At 54.2% G+C, this 16,733-nt stretch overlaps 4 protein-coding genes across 12 annotated transcripts in view; 3 read left to right on the top strand and 1 right to left on the bottom strand.

Moving 5' to 3' along the window:
- Positions 1-6,815, top strand: part of MYRF (myelin regulatory factor) — a 63,812-nt gene extending 56,997 nt beyond the window's left edge. For 3 of the 5 annotated variants that reach the window (XM_083836927.1, XM_083836923.1, XM_083836924.1), the window contains 6 exons: positions 356-649; positions 1,205-1,292; positions 1,632-1,706; positions 1,859-1,961; positions 2,406-2,480; positions 2,856-6,815. In XM_083836927.1, the coding sequence (XP_083693053.1) occupies positions 356-649; positions 1,205-1,292; positions 1,632-1,706; positions 1,859-1,961; positions 2,406-2,480; positions 2,856-2,942 (722 nt within the window). In that variant the 3' untranslated portion in view covers positions 2,943-6,815. The remainder of the gene's footprint in view (positions 1-355; positions 650-1,204; positions 1,293-1,631; positions 1,707-1,858; positions 1,962-2,405; positions 2,481-2,855) is intronic. The other 2 variants (XM_083836925.1, XM_083836926.1) reach the window with 1 other exon arrangement.
- A 999-nt stretch (positions 6,816-7,814) lies between these two features.
- Positions 7,815-9,356, bottom strand: TMEM258 (transmembrane protein 258; the record flags this gene model as incomplete). Of its 4 annotated transcripts, none has more annotated exons than XM_083837089.1 (5): positions 7,815-7,961; positions 8,523-8,675; positions 8,758-8,867; positions 9,164-9,188; positions 9,238-9,356. In XM_083837089.1, 4 exons carry the CDS (start codon positions 9,354-9,356, stop codon positions 8,549-8,551), a joined length of 381 nt encoding a protein of 126 aa, XP_083693215.1. In that variant the 3' UTR covers positions 7,815-7,961; positions 8,523-8,548. The 4 variants fall into 4 exon arrangements, with proteins under 4 accessions (XP_083693215.1, XP_083693217.1, XP_083693218.1 ...); XM_083837091.1 differs by having other exon boundaries at positions 9,243-9,336; XM_083837092.1 differs by having other exon boundaries at positions 9,228-9,246.
- On the top strand, positions 9,317-12,060 carry FEN1 (flap structure-specific endonuclease 1). Of its 2 annotated transcripts, none has more exons than XM_083837053.1 (2): positions 9,317-9,422; positions 9,931-12,060. In XM_083837053.1, the coding sequence occupies exon 2, from the start codon at positions 9,932-9,934 to the stop codon at positions 11,075-11,077; it is 1,146 nt and encodes a 381-aa protein (XP_083693179.1). In that variant the 5' UTR covers positions 9,317-9,422; position 9,931; the 3' UTR covers positions 11,078-12,060. The 2 variants fall into 2 exon arrangements, with proteins under 2 accessions (XP_083693179.1, XP_083693180.1); XM_083837054.1 differs by having other exon boundaries at positions 9,394-9,422; positions 9,892-12,060.
- A 2,305-nt stretch (positions 12,061-14,365) lies between these two features.
- On the top strand, positions 14,366-16,648 carry LOC310901157 (olfactory receptor 5J3-like; the record flags this gene model as incomplete). The annotated part of the gene is made up of 1 exon (XM_083840287.1): positions 14,366-16,648. The coding sequence occupies exon 1, from the start codon at positions 15,680-15,682 to the stop codon at positions 16,646-16,648; it is 969 nt and encodes a 322-aa protein (XP_083696413.1). The 5' UTR covers positions 14,366-15,679.
- Between the last annotated feature and the right edge of the window lie 85 nt (positions 16,649-16,733).

Genomic DNA, 16,733 nt, shown 5'->3' with positions numbered 1-16,733 from the left:
ACAGGGCTTTTGCAAGCTCTCTTACTCTATCACCATTGTAGGAGCAACAGCACCTCAGGCAGTCAGAGCAGAGCTTTAACAGCCCTGGAGTCATGCCTTAAATACTGCCCTATGCAAGGGCGGTGCGGTGCCCGCTCTTTGTTCCCACAGCCTGTCACAGCTTCCCTGTGCTGCAAGGATTTTGCACCATTCTCTCCAGGCATGGAGGCTGTTACACATGGGGGTGTAATGCCGGAGGTGACGCTGGGACAGGACGAGCCCAGAGCTGACAGCCCTTCTCTCTGCACTGGCCTTGGAGGCAGGAATGCTGCCAGCCTCTGCCTCTCAGCGCAACCTCTCTCCCTTTCCTTTGCAGACCAAAGTCAGACCTCACTCCTGCCAGTGACAAATATCAAAGCCAAATCCAGGGGCGTCACCGGAAAAGCGACCTCCTACACCAAGTGGCCAAAGACGCCTGACAGGTCTCAGAGCTTCGGCAGCCCCAATGCCAGCCCCTCCTCCCCCTTCACCCACCTCCAGGGCAAATCCAAGTACATCTCCAACCTCTCGCTCTCCCGCAGCAACTCCCCGCTGGGGCAGGCCCGGCAGCAGCGCAGCGTCAAGCAGCCGGTGAGCGAGTGGCCCCGCACAGAGGATCCCAGCACAGATGGTAGGTGGGCCCTCTCCTCTTCCATCCCCACAGCAGCACCGTACCCCTGGGCAGCCTTCTGGGGTATCCTCCATCATCTGGTTCCCTCGCTGTGTCCCTGGGCTGTGGCTTGTTTGCCCTCAGCTCTTCCAGTGCAGCCAGGTTCAACCTCCAGCCCTGCGCTTCCTTCCCCTGCTGCCCTACGCTTTCTGGTCGTGTTAGTCCCTTGGTTCCCTTCTGAGGCTGCCGTTAGGCAACTCCCTTCACAGCCCCACCAATTAGCCTTTTCCAAATTAGATTTAGAGGAAGAAACACACAGGTTCAGTCATGTTGGTAGCAGAGGGAAAGGAGTTTGCTGACCAGCCACTGGCAGAGCCTGAGGCAGCCTTGCTCCTGGCTCTCCGTGGCTGGTCGTGGTGTTAGCGCAGCGTTGCGGCAGTGTGGCCCTTCTCTCTGATGGCATGGGGATGCGGAAAGACAGTCTCAGTGCCCGGCGTCCCTGCCAGCCCTCCTCACCCAGGCTGCCCCAGCTGTCATCCCTTTGCCGTTACTACATTGCCCGTCTCCCACCTGCAGGACCAAGCCCAGTGCTGCACTCCATCCGGATCATGGAGATCGACATGGCCATCCAGTCCCAGTACTGCACAGCCAGCAACACATGCAGGTGAGCAAGGCTGGGATAGCTGCTGGCACGTCGGTGGCATCTTGGGGAGCTCCAGAAGCAGGTGGGCAGCTCCTGGAGCTTTGGGCCTTTCCCTACGATCACCCAGAGGCAGCCCTTGCCGCTCCTTGGACAGAGGAGCTGGGGCTCGGGGTCCAGCCCTGCTCCTTCACCCAGAGTGCAGGAAGACTGCATTTGATGATGAGCTCGCCCTTGGGAACTAGCCTGGGAAGCCCTCCCCTCTGAAGTCTGAGCCCAACAGAGACTTTGGGTCCTGTCCCGGCCATCTCACAGCCAGCTGCAATGCTGCAGTCAGGTCTAATGCACTCTCTTTCTCCCTAGGACTGGGAACTTCACCTACCGCATCCCTGTCAGCCAGCTCACAGCAGTGAACACCAGCCTGACCCTGGAGATGAAGTGAGTGGGCAGGGCTGCTTTCTTCGGTGTTTCTGCACCCCTGAAGTCAGCAGGATACTGTGCCATGTCACTGTGGTGTCTGTTGCCCATCTTGGGTAAGAGACAGCAGAGGCTGGTGCCTTCCAGGGTCTCACCACATCTTGTCTCCCCAGCTCCTCTTCCACGTTGACCGTCTCCCTTTGTGGCCTTGTCTACAGCGACCCCTGCCAGGATGCCGTGAGCATAGACAGCCCCACCAATGCCACGGACACGCAGGTAGGTAGGGTTGGGCTTACAGAATCCACACTCGTGAATTGTCACCCCAACACAACACAGATGCCTCCAGAAGGGACTATAGCAGTCTGGCTAGGGCAGTGCAAGAATTGCTGAAGGGACTTTGTGCTCTGATAGCCGTACTCTGCACTGACTATTGTAAATGTAAATGTAAATGTACCTCAGACATCCCTGCACCAGCTGGTCACGCAGTGCTCAGTGCTTTTGATGCCTGTGGATCTGGATAAAATGTCTAAGTGCCTCCTTGCCCCACTCTTAATCCAGCTCTATTGCTGATCTTGGAGGTGCTGCTTCTGCTCCAGAGACAGCTGTAGGGTCACTTGACAGAGAGGGGTTGTGCATTTCCTTGCTAGTCTGCCCTAGGAGGACATCCTGGGATGCTCAGCCCTGGTCTTATCCTCCCCCCCCCTCTGTTTTCTTCCCCAGGAAACAACGCACCGTTGGCCTCTCGTGATGATGTCTTTCAGGGAGTTCACCTACCACTTCAGAGTAGCACAGCCTGTGAGTACAAGCAGCTGCTTTGCCTTTCCTCTTGTTCAGGGCTAAGTGGAAGGAGAGCAATGGGAATGTGGCATCATCATGGCACAGGTTTAGTGTCCACATTGTGTGGAGAGCCTTCCACAGCCCTTTTTATCATGGCTGTTCCCTTCCAAGGCACACAGGTAGTAGAGAGATGTAATTCGGGGGGTGCGGGGAACAAGTGCCTACCCACACATGGGGAAGGGCGGTGCAATAGAGCCAGCTGCTCACACACAGGCCTAGAACAGATCATGATCTTTGTCTGTGCCAGCACATAGTTCAGGCACAATTCCCCCCCCTCCTTGGAGCATGCATCCTGCCTCTGTCTGTAAGCTCTTTTCTTGCTTTCTCACATAGGGCCGAGCCAACTGCAGCACTACTCCCGAACAGATGGGACACCTTTTCACTGACTATTATTTTCAGTTTTACTGGCTCTGTGAGTGAGTCCTGGCAGCACCAGTGCCCTCTGGTTGGAGAGAGGAGGGGGACTGGTGACACTGGGGAGACTCCCGTACACCCTCCTCCAATAGCCCCCAGCCCCATCTTACCCCCATCACCTGCTTCAGGCGTGGAGCTGGTTTGGTTGTGGCTGGTGATGCAGACACTGAAGCACAGCACACACAGAACATAGGACCTAAGCCACAGAAACACAACCAGCCTTGCAGTGTCTCCTGGGCTCACCTAGCACCAACTCCCGCCACCCCACACCGCCCCGAACACCTCTCCATCCCTTATGGGGACGCTTGTGTCTCCCGTCACTTCTCCTGCCCCCTGTGACACTGGATTTGAAAGCATTTCGCTGGACTGAATGTGGACAGGTCTGCCACATCCCAGAGCACGGATGGGAGCTCCATCCTGTACTGGCCTAGTGGTCCCGGATGTGCCACATCAGTTCTCCACAACACTGGAATTGCTCAACACTGGAGCCCTTTCCAAGAGGGAAACGCTGGAGTTTCACCAGGAAAGGAAGGCTGTGCCTGGACGTACTGGAAGTTGTACACTGGAGTTGCTGTTCCTTCTAGTTGGCCCAGGGCCATCCCCTGCAGCCCCCCTCCACAGACCCCTGGAGACCCCAGGACCCCTGAACAGACCATTCTCTGCGGACAGCAAGAGAAGGTGCAGCTTCCACGTTTGCCCTGCCTGTCCCCCTCTCCTCACTGTACTCTGTCACCGTATCCAGGTCTGGATGGATAAACCTAAGAACCCCACTGAAGATGCTGCTGAGGCTGTGCCCAGGCCAAACCACACGTGGGGACGCTTGCTATCAACCCATGGGAGAAAAATTACCCCAAGCCACCTGTGTTAAGTGTCGTGGGGACCTGTTTCCTTCATTTGCCAGCAGCATGTGGCCTCTCACAGTGCATGTGGAGCTGCCCAGTTGTCTCTTGAGTCAACGCAGCCACTCCACCCAGATGTGCTGAGAACGACCACCGGCAACACCCAGCGCGCCCTGCAGAGCCAGGCTGGGTCGCTGGGGATGCGTGGTGTGGTCTCACTGCACCACCAGGCTAACGGATCTCTGCCAGGCACTGGCAAAAAGAGGCTGATTTTCTCCCACTAAGGAGGAAACAGCAGTGACTGTGGGTCCTCGCTGTCACCGTTCTCAGAAAGCAGTGATGTTGAGTGTACTTTGGGTATTTTTACTGTTACAAGTTCTTAACTTGCTAAACTACTGAATTTTTTTTTAAGCCGTATAAAAATGGGTCTCTTAATCCTGTCCCTGTTGAGCTATGTGTGTCTCACATAGGAAACCAAAGGGGGCCACTGCTAAGCTCCACCTTAAAGCTTGACTGCTACAGCGGTGCCGGGACGTGTCGGAGCGACCAGCGCTCATGCGTCCTGCCCCAGCCCCTCTCGCTGAAGAAGGAGCCCTCTGCACTCCTGGAGGCTGAGTCACCACCGGGTCCATACAGCCGTGACTCATTTTTCTAAGAAAGCAGCAGCCACTGCTGTGGAAGGGCAGAGAGGGGGAAACACCACTCTCCAGTCCTGAAGGAAACTCTAAAGCTGGCTTCAGAGAAGAGCAACCTTGGCCCTTGCGGTCCCGTCGCTGGACGCAGGCAGCTCAAACCAAACTGTTTTTTGTGAAACTGCATCAGGCTCTGGCTGCTGCATTTTGTTCCTGTCAGTGGAGATGGATGCAGCAATCCCTCCGCCACCACCAGCTGGCTCGGCTGCTCCAGAGAAAGAAGCTGCAAAGATGTTTTAGCCGATAGAGAGATGGTTCCTGTGTGCACCTCATGGGACCCTACCCTGCCTTCCCTCCCCAGCCTGCTTCAGAGCTCCCTTCTGAGTTTGTCCCAGCAGAGCAGCTATAGCCTTGCACTTCCTTGCAGCATCACTGTGAGTTTGTGTCCCTGCCTCCAGAGGACCTGGCCCTTTCCTTTATTTGCAGGGCAGATTCGAGGTCAGGCCTTCATTCCCATGCTGTGCCTGTGGGCAGCAAACAGTGAACTACATCGGTGATGCGCTCCAGTTACTAAAATGCACTGAAGCCTGGGCAGCCAGGAAACGGAGGGTGAGCAGGGAGTGCCAGGCAGCCAAGTGGGAATGAAGCTCACGGAGGCCTTCTGCCCCAATTTGGGGAGCTTGGAGAGAGAGCAAGAGGTCCAAAGGCATGGGAGTACCTATACACAAACAGGTCAGTCAGCTCCATTTCCAGCAGGATTTTCTGCTGCCAGCAGCTGGTAGGGAAACCCTCCAGTGTAGTGCTCCGGAGAGGATGCTCGATGCTCTTCTCTCCACCTGCCCTAGGCATTTTTGCCCAGCCTTAACCCGTGAAGTTGCTTTCTTGGCAGCTTTTACTCTCCAGTCGGCAATCAGTGGCCCAGGCTGGCAAGTCCTTACTGAGGCGAGCGATGCCCTGTGCTCCTCGAGGTCTGCTCAGCTGAGAGGTAGCCTTCTCAGACCCAGCCACTGTTTTCCCTTACTGCCGAACTGGGCTTGAGGCCCGTGCTCTTTTTCAGCCCCCGCAGAGGCAACGGGCGGTGCCGTGAGGGCCAGAGCTGAAAGCGCTGCCTGCAATCCCCACCACCGACCCCCCTCACTGATGGTCATGGCCGAGGGCAGCCGAGAGCCAGGCGAGCTTCTCCCCTGCCACAAGGGAAGCTGCTCCGAGGGGGAAGGAAGCAATCAATCACTGGAAACGCTAGCAGCGGTGGCCCAGGAGGAGATGGAGTCTCTCAGGTGTCCCTGCAATGCTTAGCCAAGGGGTTTACGAGGGCCCCAGCGAACCAAGTGCCTAAGGGCTATGGGAACATCTCTAGTGCCTTTTTCTGCTAACAGGACTGTACAAGGGAACGGTGGTTTCCCATTCGTGTACTGAATGCTGCGTGCCTCAAAAACAGTGGCCAGTTAGCTCAATAAATGAGGGGAGGCAATACCTAACGTGCAAGGGGTGGTCCGAGCCCCCATACAGCTGTTTTACAGCAGAAAAACACAGGGCCTGACAGCGGTCCACAGTATCAGAGATTCAGAATGCCATCTTCGGCACCTTATGTTGCTGCAAACCGTATCTTTTGTCTTAAAGTACATCACAACTCATACACCAGCTCCACGGGCAGCTGCACAGCAGTATGACAGCAAGGCAGGAACGAGCTCAGAGGGGTTTTGTAGCAATGAAAGGGTCATAGGATTGCTTCTAAGGCCACAGAAACAGCTATTTGCACAGACTGCCCCTAGAGGTTCCCGCCCTACCCACCGGTAACTACAGATGTGTTCCCCATCCCCAATCAGTAACGAGAGTTAACAATCAGGCCTTTCCCTGCATGAGACGGAGGGAGCTCTGAGCCAATGTCTCCAGCCTTACAGCCTGGGGAAAACCCTCTCTTCAGCTGGAAACAAGATGCTTCATCTCTCTAGACATTCTTGGCAGGAAGGAAGACGAGCATGGATACGAGGCCACTTGCCAAAGTCTGGCTGTTTCGGAGTTTGTTTCAAAAGCAAATTCACAAACATTCTGTCCTACTGTTAGAGCTTAAAGCCTGTAAATAGAGACTATGCCACCACTGCAAGAATTAAGAAAAAAAAAAGTAAAGCACTAATTTGTTTGGTTTAAATGTTGCTGTCACAGCTTTAATCACTGTATATTGCCAGCAAGTTTGTAGAATTGCCTTCTTAGCAGGTATTATTGATTATCGGTTTTTATTTGTGGGAAACAAGCGTGGTTTCCCTCCTTTCTTTCTGATTTATATTTATATTTTGCCGAATTTGAGTGCTGAGTCTCCGGATCCCCCACTTTTTTGTTTGGCTTATTTAGACTTTGTTTTATGCTCGAGGTAAATATGCCCATATAAATAAATATATAAATACTGCTTTGTATCCAAGGATGGCTCCTGGCTGCGTTCCTCCCTTGCTATGAAAAAACAGCCTTTCGGGTCAGTAGTTATAAGCTGCTTGTCACAAGACCGAGGAGCTCCAGCGCCACCTGCTCGGCATGAGTTTCCAGACATGCACAGGTTGGGGTCAGGACAACTGCAGGCTGTGGCTGCTCACTGCTATGCAGCACACTTTTGACCAGATGTAAGGTCATGGCTCATGCCTCAAAGGCCAGGTCCAGACCCAGAGGCATTTGAGAATACTTACAGAGGGAAAGCTTCTTTACCAAATAGGAAATTAGGGCTTTAAATCTGTACAGAATCTGTTGAATTTCCAACTTTGAACTCTTAATTGCTCTGAAAGCTGGACTACAACTTTAGGCTCCTCTTGCACAGCCCGAAGGTAAGTACACCCACCTAGCAAAGAAAAGCCGACTTTTTGGAGAGAAAGCCTCTGTTCCTTACCTTCCTCATGCTGCTGAAAGGAAGTAACCGGTCTTTGTGCTGCACCTTTCTGATCTTGTCACATCAGTGACCCCAGTCTCTTGGGGCCACAGCACAGTGCTGACGAATTCCCCAACATAACACCCTCTCACCACTGAAATCTGCCCACATCTGACAGCTGCTTCCCCTGGCTTCCCACACTCGCTGCAGCCCAGGAACTCCACTACCAAAGACAGCCACTGTCAAGCTGCCTAAGTTTGACACCGGGGATGTGTCACACACCACCAGCTGCAGTTTCACAGCATTAACTATTCTCTGCAGTAGGAAGTCCAGCTCAATTCCAATTGCGTGTTCAATAGCCTAGAAGGAAATACCAACTGTGCTTGATTCCTTACAAACAGCTGTTCCAGCTGCTGAAAGCAGCCAAGGAGACGGCTGCTGGAATTTCAGGTGCAATACAGGGACCATCCCAGGGCTCATGGATTTTGTGCAGAAATCAAGGCTGTTTCAAAAAGCCAGGTGAAAAGCATCTGAAAGACAAACCGCAAGTCCAAAGGCAGGTACATCACAAAGCCAGCTTTATTCAGGTTTGGTTTGTTGTGCTGGCAGCAGTCACCTGACAGGAGCACAGTCCATGCCTGACACAGGCTTCCTTGTAGAAGTGTAAAAGAAATATAAAAAGAGCTTCTGCAGGGCCTCCCACCTAGAACCAAAGGAGAGAGGAAGGAGGTGAGACAGCTTTACCCAGAGCAGCCCTGGACGCTACTGTAGCTGCTCAAACCACAGCCTGCCGGGGCTGTGCAGCTAGGCAAGCACAGAGAAAGCCTCACGCAGCGTGGGGGCAGATCCCCCACCAGATGCTGCTGGGTCAGAAACACGCCTTGAGCAGAGGAGTGCGCACAGCGAGCGCACTTCCTCACTGCCTCAAACTGGGATGAACACCAGTTCTGACCGCAGATAACAGAGGGGCACAGGACCCCTCCCCACTAAAATCATCCAGTGGCTGCGCTGCAGCTCAGCGCTGGCAGAAGCGCAGCTGATGGAGGAAAAGCAGCGGCAGAGGTGTGTGCTGTGAGGCAGCTGCACTGCTTAAACCCCGGGGCTGCCCTGCGGAGGCTGGGATCAGGGCCCGGCCCTTTACATGCCCTAAATCTGCCCCCGAAGAAATCTGGGTTTTGTACAGAGCAGCTACCCTGGGGGCAGGTCTCCAGGCACCCCCTGCACGCAGACATCACGCACGGCACGAAGGTCTCGGGCAGCTTACAGCCGTCGGGGGGGCGCCGGGCGGCCTCACACGTAGATACCGACCCACAGCAGCAGGAACAGGACGCCGAAGCCCATGAAGAGCGAGGCCACCAGCGAGATCAGCAGCTCCTTGTAGATGTCCCGCGTGTACTTGGTGGAGGTCACCTCATAGCTGCCGGCCGGGGGTTAAGGCGACAACGGGGGCACAGCGAGGCACCGCCACCCCCGTCCCCGTCCCCGGTCCCGCAGGATACACGAAGAACCAGGCGGTGAAGAACATGCCGATGGCCAGCAGCACCACGGTGAGGTGCGGGAACACGGCCGGGTTCACCGGGCTGGTGTACCGGCTCATCGCCTCCAGCTCCTGCGGGGGCACGGCGACGGGCAGCGGGGCTGGCGGTTCCCGGGATCCCCGGTCCCCGGTCCCCGTCCCCGCTTCCCCTCCTCAGCCCCCGATTCCCGGCCCCGGTTCCCGTTCCCGGTTCCGCCCCAGGCCCCGTTCTCCGTCCCGGTCCCGGTCCCGGTTCCCTTCCTCAGCCCCCGGTCCCGGCCCCGGTCCCGGTCCCTGGTCCCTAGTCCCCGGTCCCCGTCCCGGTTCCCGTTCCCGCTCCCCGTTTTCCGGTCCCCGGTCCCCGGTCCCGGTCCCGGTCCCGGCCCCACCATGCCGCCCCAGGTCCCGGTCCCGGTCCCGGTCCCGGCCCCACCATGCCGCCCCAGGTCCCGGTCCCGTCCCGTCCCGTCCCGTCCCGACACGTCGCCCCGGCTCCCGCCGCTGCCCGCCCCCGTCGGAAGCGGAACCGCGAGCGGTGCGTGCCGGGACGGGGGGACGGAGCGGGGGGGAGCCGCGCCCCATTGGCTCCGCCGGCTCCCGGCGGGCGTCGCGGCTGAGCGCGGGAGCGGCGGCGGCGGGACGGGGCGGGTAATGGCGGCGGGGGGAGAACGGCGGGGCCGGGGCCGGGGCCGGGGCCGGGGCCGGGAGCTGGGAGCTGGGAGCTGGACCCGGAGCCGGGAGCTGGACCCGGGGCCCGGGGCTGGGGCCGGGCCCGGGGCCGGGGCCCGGGGCCCGGGGCCGGGGGCTGGAACCGGGACCAGGACTGGGGGCTGTGACGGGGACCAGGGACCGGGAACGGGGCCAGGAACGGGACCGGGAGCGGGGCCGGGAGCGGGGCCGGGGCCGGGGGCTGGAACCGGGACCGGGACCGGGGATGGGGACGGGGCCTGGAACTGGGGCTGAGGGGTGGGACCGGGACCAGGACCAGGGTCCGGGAATGGAATCGGGGCCAGGGCCAGGGTCTGGATCGGTGTCGGGGTCTGCAGCCTGTGGGGCACGGATTCCCGGTGCTGGGGGGAGCCGTCCCCATCTCCCTGTCCCTGCCCGGTCCCCGCAGCCCCCTGCGGGCGCTGAGCGCAGCCCCTGTGCCCCGCAGGATGGGGATCCACGGCCTGGCCAAGCTGATCGCCGACGTGGCGCCCGGCGCCATCCGTGAGAACGACATCAAGGCGTACTTCGGGCGGAAGGTGGCCATCGACGCCTCCATGAGCATCTACCAGTTCCTGATCGCCGTGCGGCAGGGCGCCGAGGTGCTGCAGAACGAGGAGGGCGAGACCACCAGCCACCTGATGGGCATGTTCTACCGCACCATCCGCATGGTGGAGAACGGCATCAAGCCCGTGTACGTCTTCGACGGCAAGCCGCCGCAGCTGAAGTCGGGGGAGCTGGCCAAGAGGACCGAGCGCAGGGCTGAGGCCGAGAAGCACCTGCAGGAGGCCCAGCAGGCCGGAGAGGAGACCAACATCGAGAAGTTCAGCAAGAGGCTGGTCAAGGTGACCCAGCAGCACACTGACGAGTGCAAGAAGCTGCTCATGCTGATGGGCATCCCCTACGTGGAGGCCCCGGGGGAGGCGGAAGCCAGCTGTGCCACCCTGGTGAAGGCAGGGAAGGTCTATGCGGCTGCCACGGAAGATATGGATTGCCTGACCTTCGGCAGTCCCGTGCTGATGCGGCATCTTACTGCCAGCGAGGCTAAGAAGCTGCCCATCCAGGAGTTCCACCTGAACCGTATCCTGCAGGACCTCGATCTGACCTGGGAGCAGTTTGTGGATCTATGCATCCTCCTGGGCTGCGACTACTGCGAGAGCATCCGCGGCATCGGGCCCAAGCGGGCCGTTGAGCTCATCAGGCAGCACAAAACCATTGAGGAGATCGTTCAGCACATAGACACCAATAAGTACCCTCTGCCCGAGAACTGGTTGCACAAGGAGGCCCAGAAGCTCTTTCTAGAGCCAGACGTGGTCAACCCTGACGACATTGAGCTGAAGTGGACGGAGCCGAACGAAGAGCAGCTTGTCCAGTTCATGTGCGTGGAGAAACAGTTCAACGAGGAGCGCGTCCGCAACGGTGTCAAAAGGCTGAGCAAAAGCCGTCAGGGCAGCACGCAGGGCCGGCTGGATGACTTCTTCAAGGTGACGGGCTCCATCACGTCGGCCAAGCGCAAGGAGCCTGAGTCCAAGGGGTCGGCGAAGAAGAAAGCCAAGACCAACAATGCCGCAGCCAAGTTCAAAAAGGGGAAATAAGCAGACTCAAACCCCGGCCGTTAGTTTTTATGCTCAACTGGGAATTTTTGGCTAATAACAAACAGTCGTCTTTCTGTCCTGTGTGTCACTGCTTGGAAGGATGCTGTGCGGGTTGCTGTCAAAGTCCTTCCAACAAGGCTAGGCTAGTGAAAGATGCGAGTGCTTCAGCAGCAGTAGTAAGGCATAAGGCTGGGGGGCAAAGAGGGCTGAGATCTGCAGCTTGGGGGAGCTGGCAGGGGCAAGAAGCTGGTGGGCGAGGAATGAGGGGGCTGCGTTCAGCATTTCAGCTGCAGCTTCTGTCGGTTGGAGGCTTTTGACAGTGAGGCCTCAGGGATGGGAGGTGACACCCAACCACAAATCCCTTCAGATTTAAGAGGTAAAAAGCTGAACACCTAGAGAGCGAATCAGGCACAGGTATTGGAGGAGAGGTTTCTCCCTGACACAGCTCATCTAAAAAGAGGTAAGGTGCAAGCGGCAGAGTCAGAAAATGAGGAGACATGAATGGAAGGCAAGGTGGAATTGGGAGGAGACTTGAAATAATGACGTAAGCTTCTCCCTTTAGTGAGGACCTCAGGTACTGGCTTCCTTCTCTTACTGTAGTCATTTTTCTTTGTTTAAAAAAAAAAAAAAAGGAAAAAAAAGCTGTATTGTGGATTCCAAAGCCCTGGCCTGCTCTTAATGCATAAACCGAGGATAAGCTGACCTGAAACTGCAGCTCTCCAACCCCAAATCTTCCCGCCAGGCTCAATTTTATGTTTAAAAAGAAAAATGTCAATAAACCTAAAATGGAAACCTCCTCACCCTCTTGATTTCTTAACACATCCTTCCACATTGTGCACACAGAGACATAGATCCCAGACTAAGGAGAAAAAAGATGCCTTTTTTTTTAAATTTTGTTCTGTATTTTGCGTAACCTTTTACTTGTAGAAGCAATGTGCTTTTCTTTTTTTTTTCTTTCCAGAATAAAATTTATATACAAATACTTTTACCAAATTCTCTGGAGTGATAGCTTAAACCTTGTTGCTGAAGCTTGCACAGCTAAAGTAGAACCTCAGTTTTAAAGAGGAAACCCATTACTGACAATAGCTGACAAATCAAGCTCATGCCTGAATACAGGAAATTTGTGTTTTAATCCAGGTATTAACAGTGACTTGAAAGATTTGTAGACAACAGATCTGTGGGTCAGCTCTTTGCAGACTTACAAAACAAGAAGCCAGGCTTGTTTCAGAGGGGGATTCTATTAACATTGCTAAGATAACCCTGTTTTTTAAGCCTCCTCCAACACTCAGTAGGGAAATTAATCTGAAGCTTCAGGTGCTCCAAGTGCTCTTGCTACGTACAGTGCTCAAAGCTAATGATATACCTAATAGCTGCCAAATAGCCACTGCTTGGGCTGGAAAGGCCTTGTTACTCGTGATCTTTGGTGTGTTCAAAACCACGGTGTCTGGGGGATTTGACAAAGGTTCCAGTGCCAATCTCCTTGGCTGTGGGCACTGCTACATCACAGGGAAGATTTCATGGTGAAGGGAACAAATGTAACCGCTGTCCGAAAATGAAGAAGCTACAGAAAACAAAACAAACCCACACCTATTAGCAATTACAAATCTGTTCTCATTTGCTTGTCTAAATGTTAGGAACCTGATCTGCAGTTGCAGATGGGATGCATCTTCTGATGCACATTTTCAGGGCAGAATGTGTTTCTCCTTCGCTGCCTGCAGAAGCAGCTCGGAGAGCTAGATCAGACTGTCGATTAGATTATAAGGAGCTTGGGCACCTACGTCACCGATCAGTGCCTTCAGGCAGGCACCCAGTAGTCGCTTTCATCTCGAGCAGACTTCCACTTCTCTAGGAGCCACCTTCCTAACATGAATTGGGGAGCACACCTGCCCAACCTTGGCATCCCATTAAGCTTCTTTTGGCATACTCATGGCTTCTTTCCCCCCTGTGGCTTTGCCAAAATGAAGGTTCCTCCCCCCACCTCATCTTACCCCATCCACACCAGCACTGAGCAAACGAAGGTTAATGAGCACTTTCCACATGGTTAGCCGGGGGAGACCAGACCTAAGTCCATGCTTACCCAGACTCTTACGAGAGTTTCTAATGATCCCCTTTGTGGGTGGCATGAAACTCTTTGCTGAGCTGCGACTTACTTTGGGGATTTTATCAATGAGGGCCAAAGGAGTAAATAAACCCCGCAGCTGTCCCCCTGCACAAGCCCTTGGGGATGCTGCGTAACCCGCCCTGGTCAAAAGGCTGGTGCCTGGCAGGGCTGCCATGGCCGTTCTGCCTCGCTTCTCAGCGGCGCGTCTGCAAACTTCCCTCCGCGTGTAACATCAGAATGTTTCTAAGAATGGAGAAAAATGGATCATGTTTCTTCTTTCTACCTTAGGACAGCATGCACGTTTGGTGTGCAAATCGCAGAAACACGTTCGGATGCTGGGTAAGAGCGCGGTGTTACGCAGGGAAAGCAGGACTGTAGGCACACGCTTCAAATCCAGTGTAGGGTTAAATCACACAGCATTCACGTTTGTAAGGTTACTGATACATAGCAAAAGCTTATTAGCAAACTATACCTAGACTCTACATTTTCCGTACATCTGAAATTCTAATGGCTAGGTGTTACCTGGAGGCTCCCTGTGTAGGTGTCACCATCTCATTGGGACAAAATCTCAGAGAAAACATTTGAAGAGTTGCTCTCCTGCCCTGAACACATAAAATGAATAGAGCAGACAGAGGGAAGCCAAGGGCAGGAGCATGCTATGAAGGAGCCGCATAGTCTGGGAGACCTGCACAGGTCTCAGCCCGTGAGGAATCAGCACGACTTTTGGTGCTGGGGGATTTTTGGCCATCGGGATTTTTCTCTAAGCAGAATAAAACTGTGCAGCAGTGCCTGGAGCAACTCCCGATGGAATATTGATCATTGCTTGAGAAAGAGAGAACTTGGTCCCAGCATTAGGGTGGGGTGGATTTTCTATATGGTAAGGGTGTTCAGGTGCACTCAGGAAGATGTTCATTTTGTGGAAGGGAAAAGCAGCTGCAGTCAAAACTGAGAAATATCCTACCAGCTATCTGTGGTTGCTGGCAACTCACAAAGGGATTTGTAAACAGAGGACGGTATCTGCTGTGGAACTGTAAGTAGGACTCTAGCTGCATATGGGAAAAGTGGGATGTGGTAATGGCTCCCAAATTTGGTTTCCCTGGTGGGAAGCACTACAACGCAGGTGTTTAAGTAACACGTTCACTGATGCCTGGTGCATGAGCAGAACCACCAGGCATTGCCCCCTGCATCCTGCCACCCTTCGGGGCAATGTGCTGTAGAGAGAACAGCACGCTCGAGTTGGGTAGGTAATAATCATGCCTTTAATAAGGGAGAACAAGGGTCTTTGAAAACTGTGAGACAGCTGAGCGTTAGGGAGAGGTCTCAGTACTGCAGAGAAGCAGAAGGAGGGGTACGAGGGTGCTGAGAAACACAGTGGAGGTTTTCCTGATGCGGTGATAGAGGTTTGCTTCCAGGAGCTTCTGATTTAGAGCCCCTCTTTCCTTGCTGTTCATCTCAAGTACCACCCACCTGCCTGCCTTCTGGGTCATCTCATTCCACTACCTTTTTCTTTTTCCCTACGTGTCCCTACACAAAGTTTTCCACTGCAGTTTATCACAATCATGTTATTGTTAATTAACAGGAGAACAGCTTTTTATACCAGAAATCAGGCTTCCAGGCATAGGAAGGATTCCTGAAATCTGCTGTGCTCCACTAGAAAGAGTGAGTAATGGGGACTGGAGGGTCTTGATTAGAAAAATACCACGTGCACAGTGTTTTGTGGTTTGAAAAGTGAAGGCATCAATTTTCTTTCTGCTGTATGGACCCTTCTAATACATGATTTATTTTTTGTTGTTGTTCCTCACCTCCTGGATTCCCATGGATACAACTAACAGATTTCTACTAAATACATGTTACGTTCAAGTCACGTCTTAGTCCTGCAATGGTGAAGCCCAGCCTGAAAATGCCCATCTTGAGTGGAGAAAAAACATGTAAATACTGATTGAGCTGGAGCAGACACACACGTTAAGTGTAACAAAGCCCCGTTTCTCTGAATTCTCACAGTGGCTGGGGGATGTTCCTCTCTCTCTGAAGTTAGGGAGAAGTTATTCTGTCCCACGTCTTCATGACCCCGGCACACTCAGCCTTCTCGTGGGGCAAAGCAGCATGTTCCCCTCTTCTGCTGCCACTTGTAATGAAAGGAGGCAGCACATTTGTAAAGTCCTCACAAATATACCACAGCATCTCCAAATGCTTTTTCGAATCATGCATTACTGTCTTTTTTTCTGAAAATGAAAACTCATTTTCAAATTCATCCTCATGACTAAAGAGGACAAAATGCAGCTTCTGAAGGGCTTCGGGTGAGTTGCTCTGCCCGTGGGGGCTTGCTGGGAAACTAACCAGAGTTAGCTGGTGCCTCGACTATTGAAGCTTTGTACATTTAGTGGGCAGTCAACATAAGGTACTTGCTGATAGCAGCATCATACGCAAGCCATGCCATTGCTTTTTTGTACTTCCCAGTCTTTCCTCCTTCCAACAGGTACGCTACTCTGATACGTGGTGATATGGCTGAAGGCAATAGCACCGTGGTGACCCAGTTTATCCTCCTAGGACTGACAAGTGAGCCTGAGCTGCAGACTCCTCTCTTCATAGTCTTCTCAGTGATTTATCTCATCACCCTGATGGGCAATCTTGGACTCATCACACTGATCACGACAACCCCCCAGCTGCACACTCCCATGTACTTCTTCCTCTGCAATTTGTCTGTCGTTGATCTTTGCTACTCCTCTGTCTTTTGTCCCAGGCTGCTTATTGTCTTCCTGGTCGAAAATAAAACCATTTCTTACTCTGCCTGCTTCACTCAGCATTTCTTTTTTCTTGTGTTCGTGACCACAGAGGTTTTCTTGCTGGCTGTGATGGCATACGACCGCTACGTAGCTATTTGCAACCCCCTGCTCTACGCTGTTTCCATGCCCAAGAGAGTCTGCGTGCAGCTGGTGGCTGGGTCGTACCTGGGGGGGATTTTGAACTCCCTAACCCAAACGTGTTGCTTGCTGCCCTTGCCGTTCTGTGGGCCTAATGTCATCAACCACTACTTCTGTGACACCAACCCTCTGCTGAAACTCACCTGCGCTGACGACCACCTCAACGAGCTTTTGCTCGTAACCTTCAACGGGACCATTTCCATGTCCGTGCTCTTCGTCATCATCATCTCATATGCATACATCCTCGCCTCCATCCTGAGGATCAGGTCTGCCAGAGGCAGGCACAAAGCCTTCTCCACCTGCGCCTCCCACCTGCTGACCGTCGCCTTGTTCTACGTGCCCGCCGGACTCAGCCACATGCAGCCGGGCTCCAAGTACTCACTGCAAATGGAGAAAGTCACTGCAGTCTTCTACACCATGGTCGTCCCTATGCTTAACCCTGTGATCTACAGCTTGAGGAACAAGGAGGTCAAGGATGTGCTCAGAAGAGCCACAGCAAAAATCATTTTTGCGAGCTGCCCACTGACCAAGTTGACCCCTATCAGCTGATGTAAAAGGAAAGCAGCAAGAGGTTTGTATCAGCTCTGCAGAGTAGAAAGGAGTCACATACTTGTAGAGAAACAGATGCAGCAAA

Source organism: Anser anser (genome assembly GCF_964211835.1).
Source record: "Anser anser genome assembly, chromosome: 5".
Lineage (NCBI taxonomy): Eukaryota > Metazoa > Chordata > Aves > Anseriformes > Anatidae > Anser > Anser anser.
This window is presented reverse-complemented; position numbering and strand designations above follow the sequence as displayed.

Bases quoted from the DNA above. Each gene is read 5' to 3' on its own strand.
- FEN1 (XM_083837053.1), top strand. From the start codon at position 9,932: ATGGGGATCCACGGCCTGGCCAAGCTGATCGCCGACGTGGCGCCCGGC.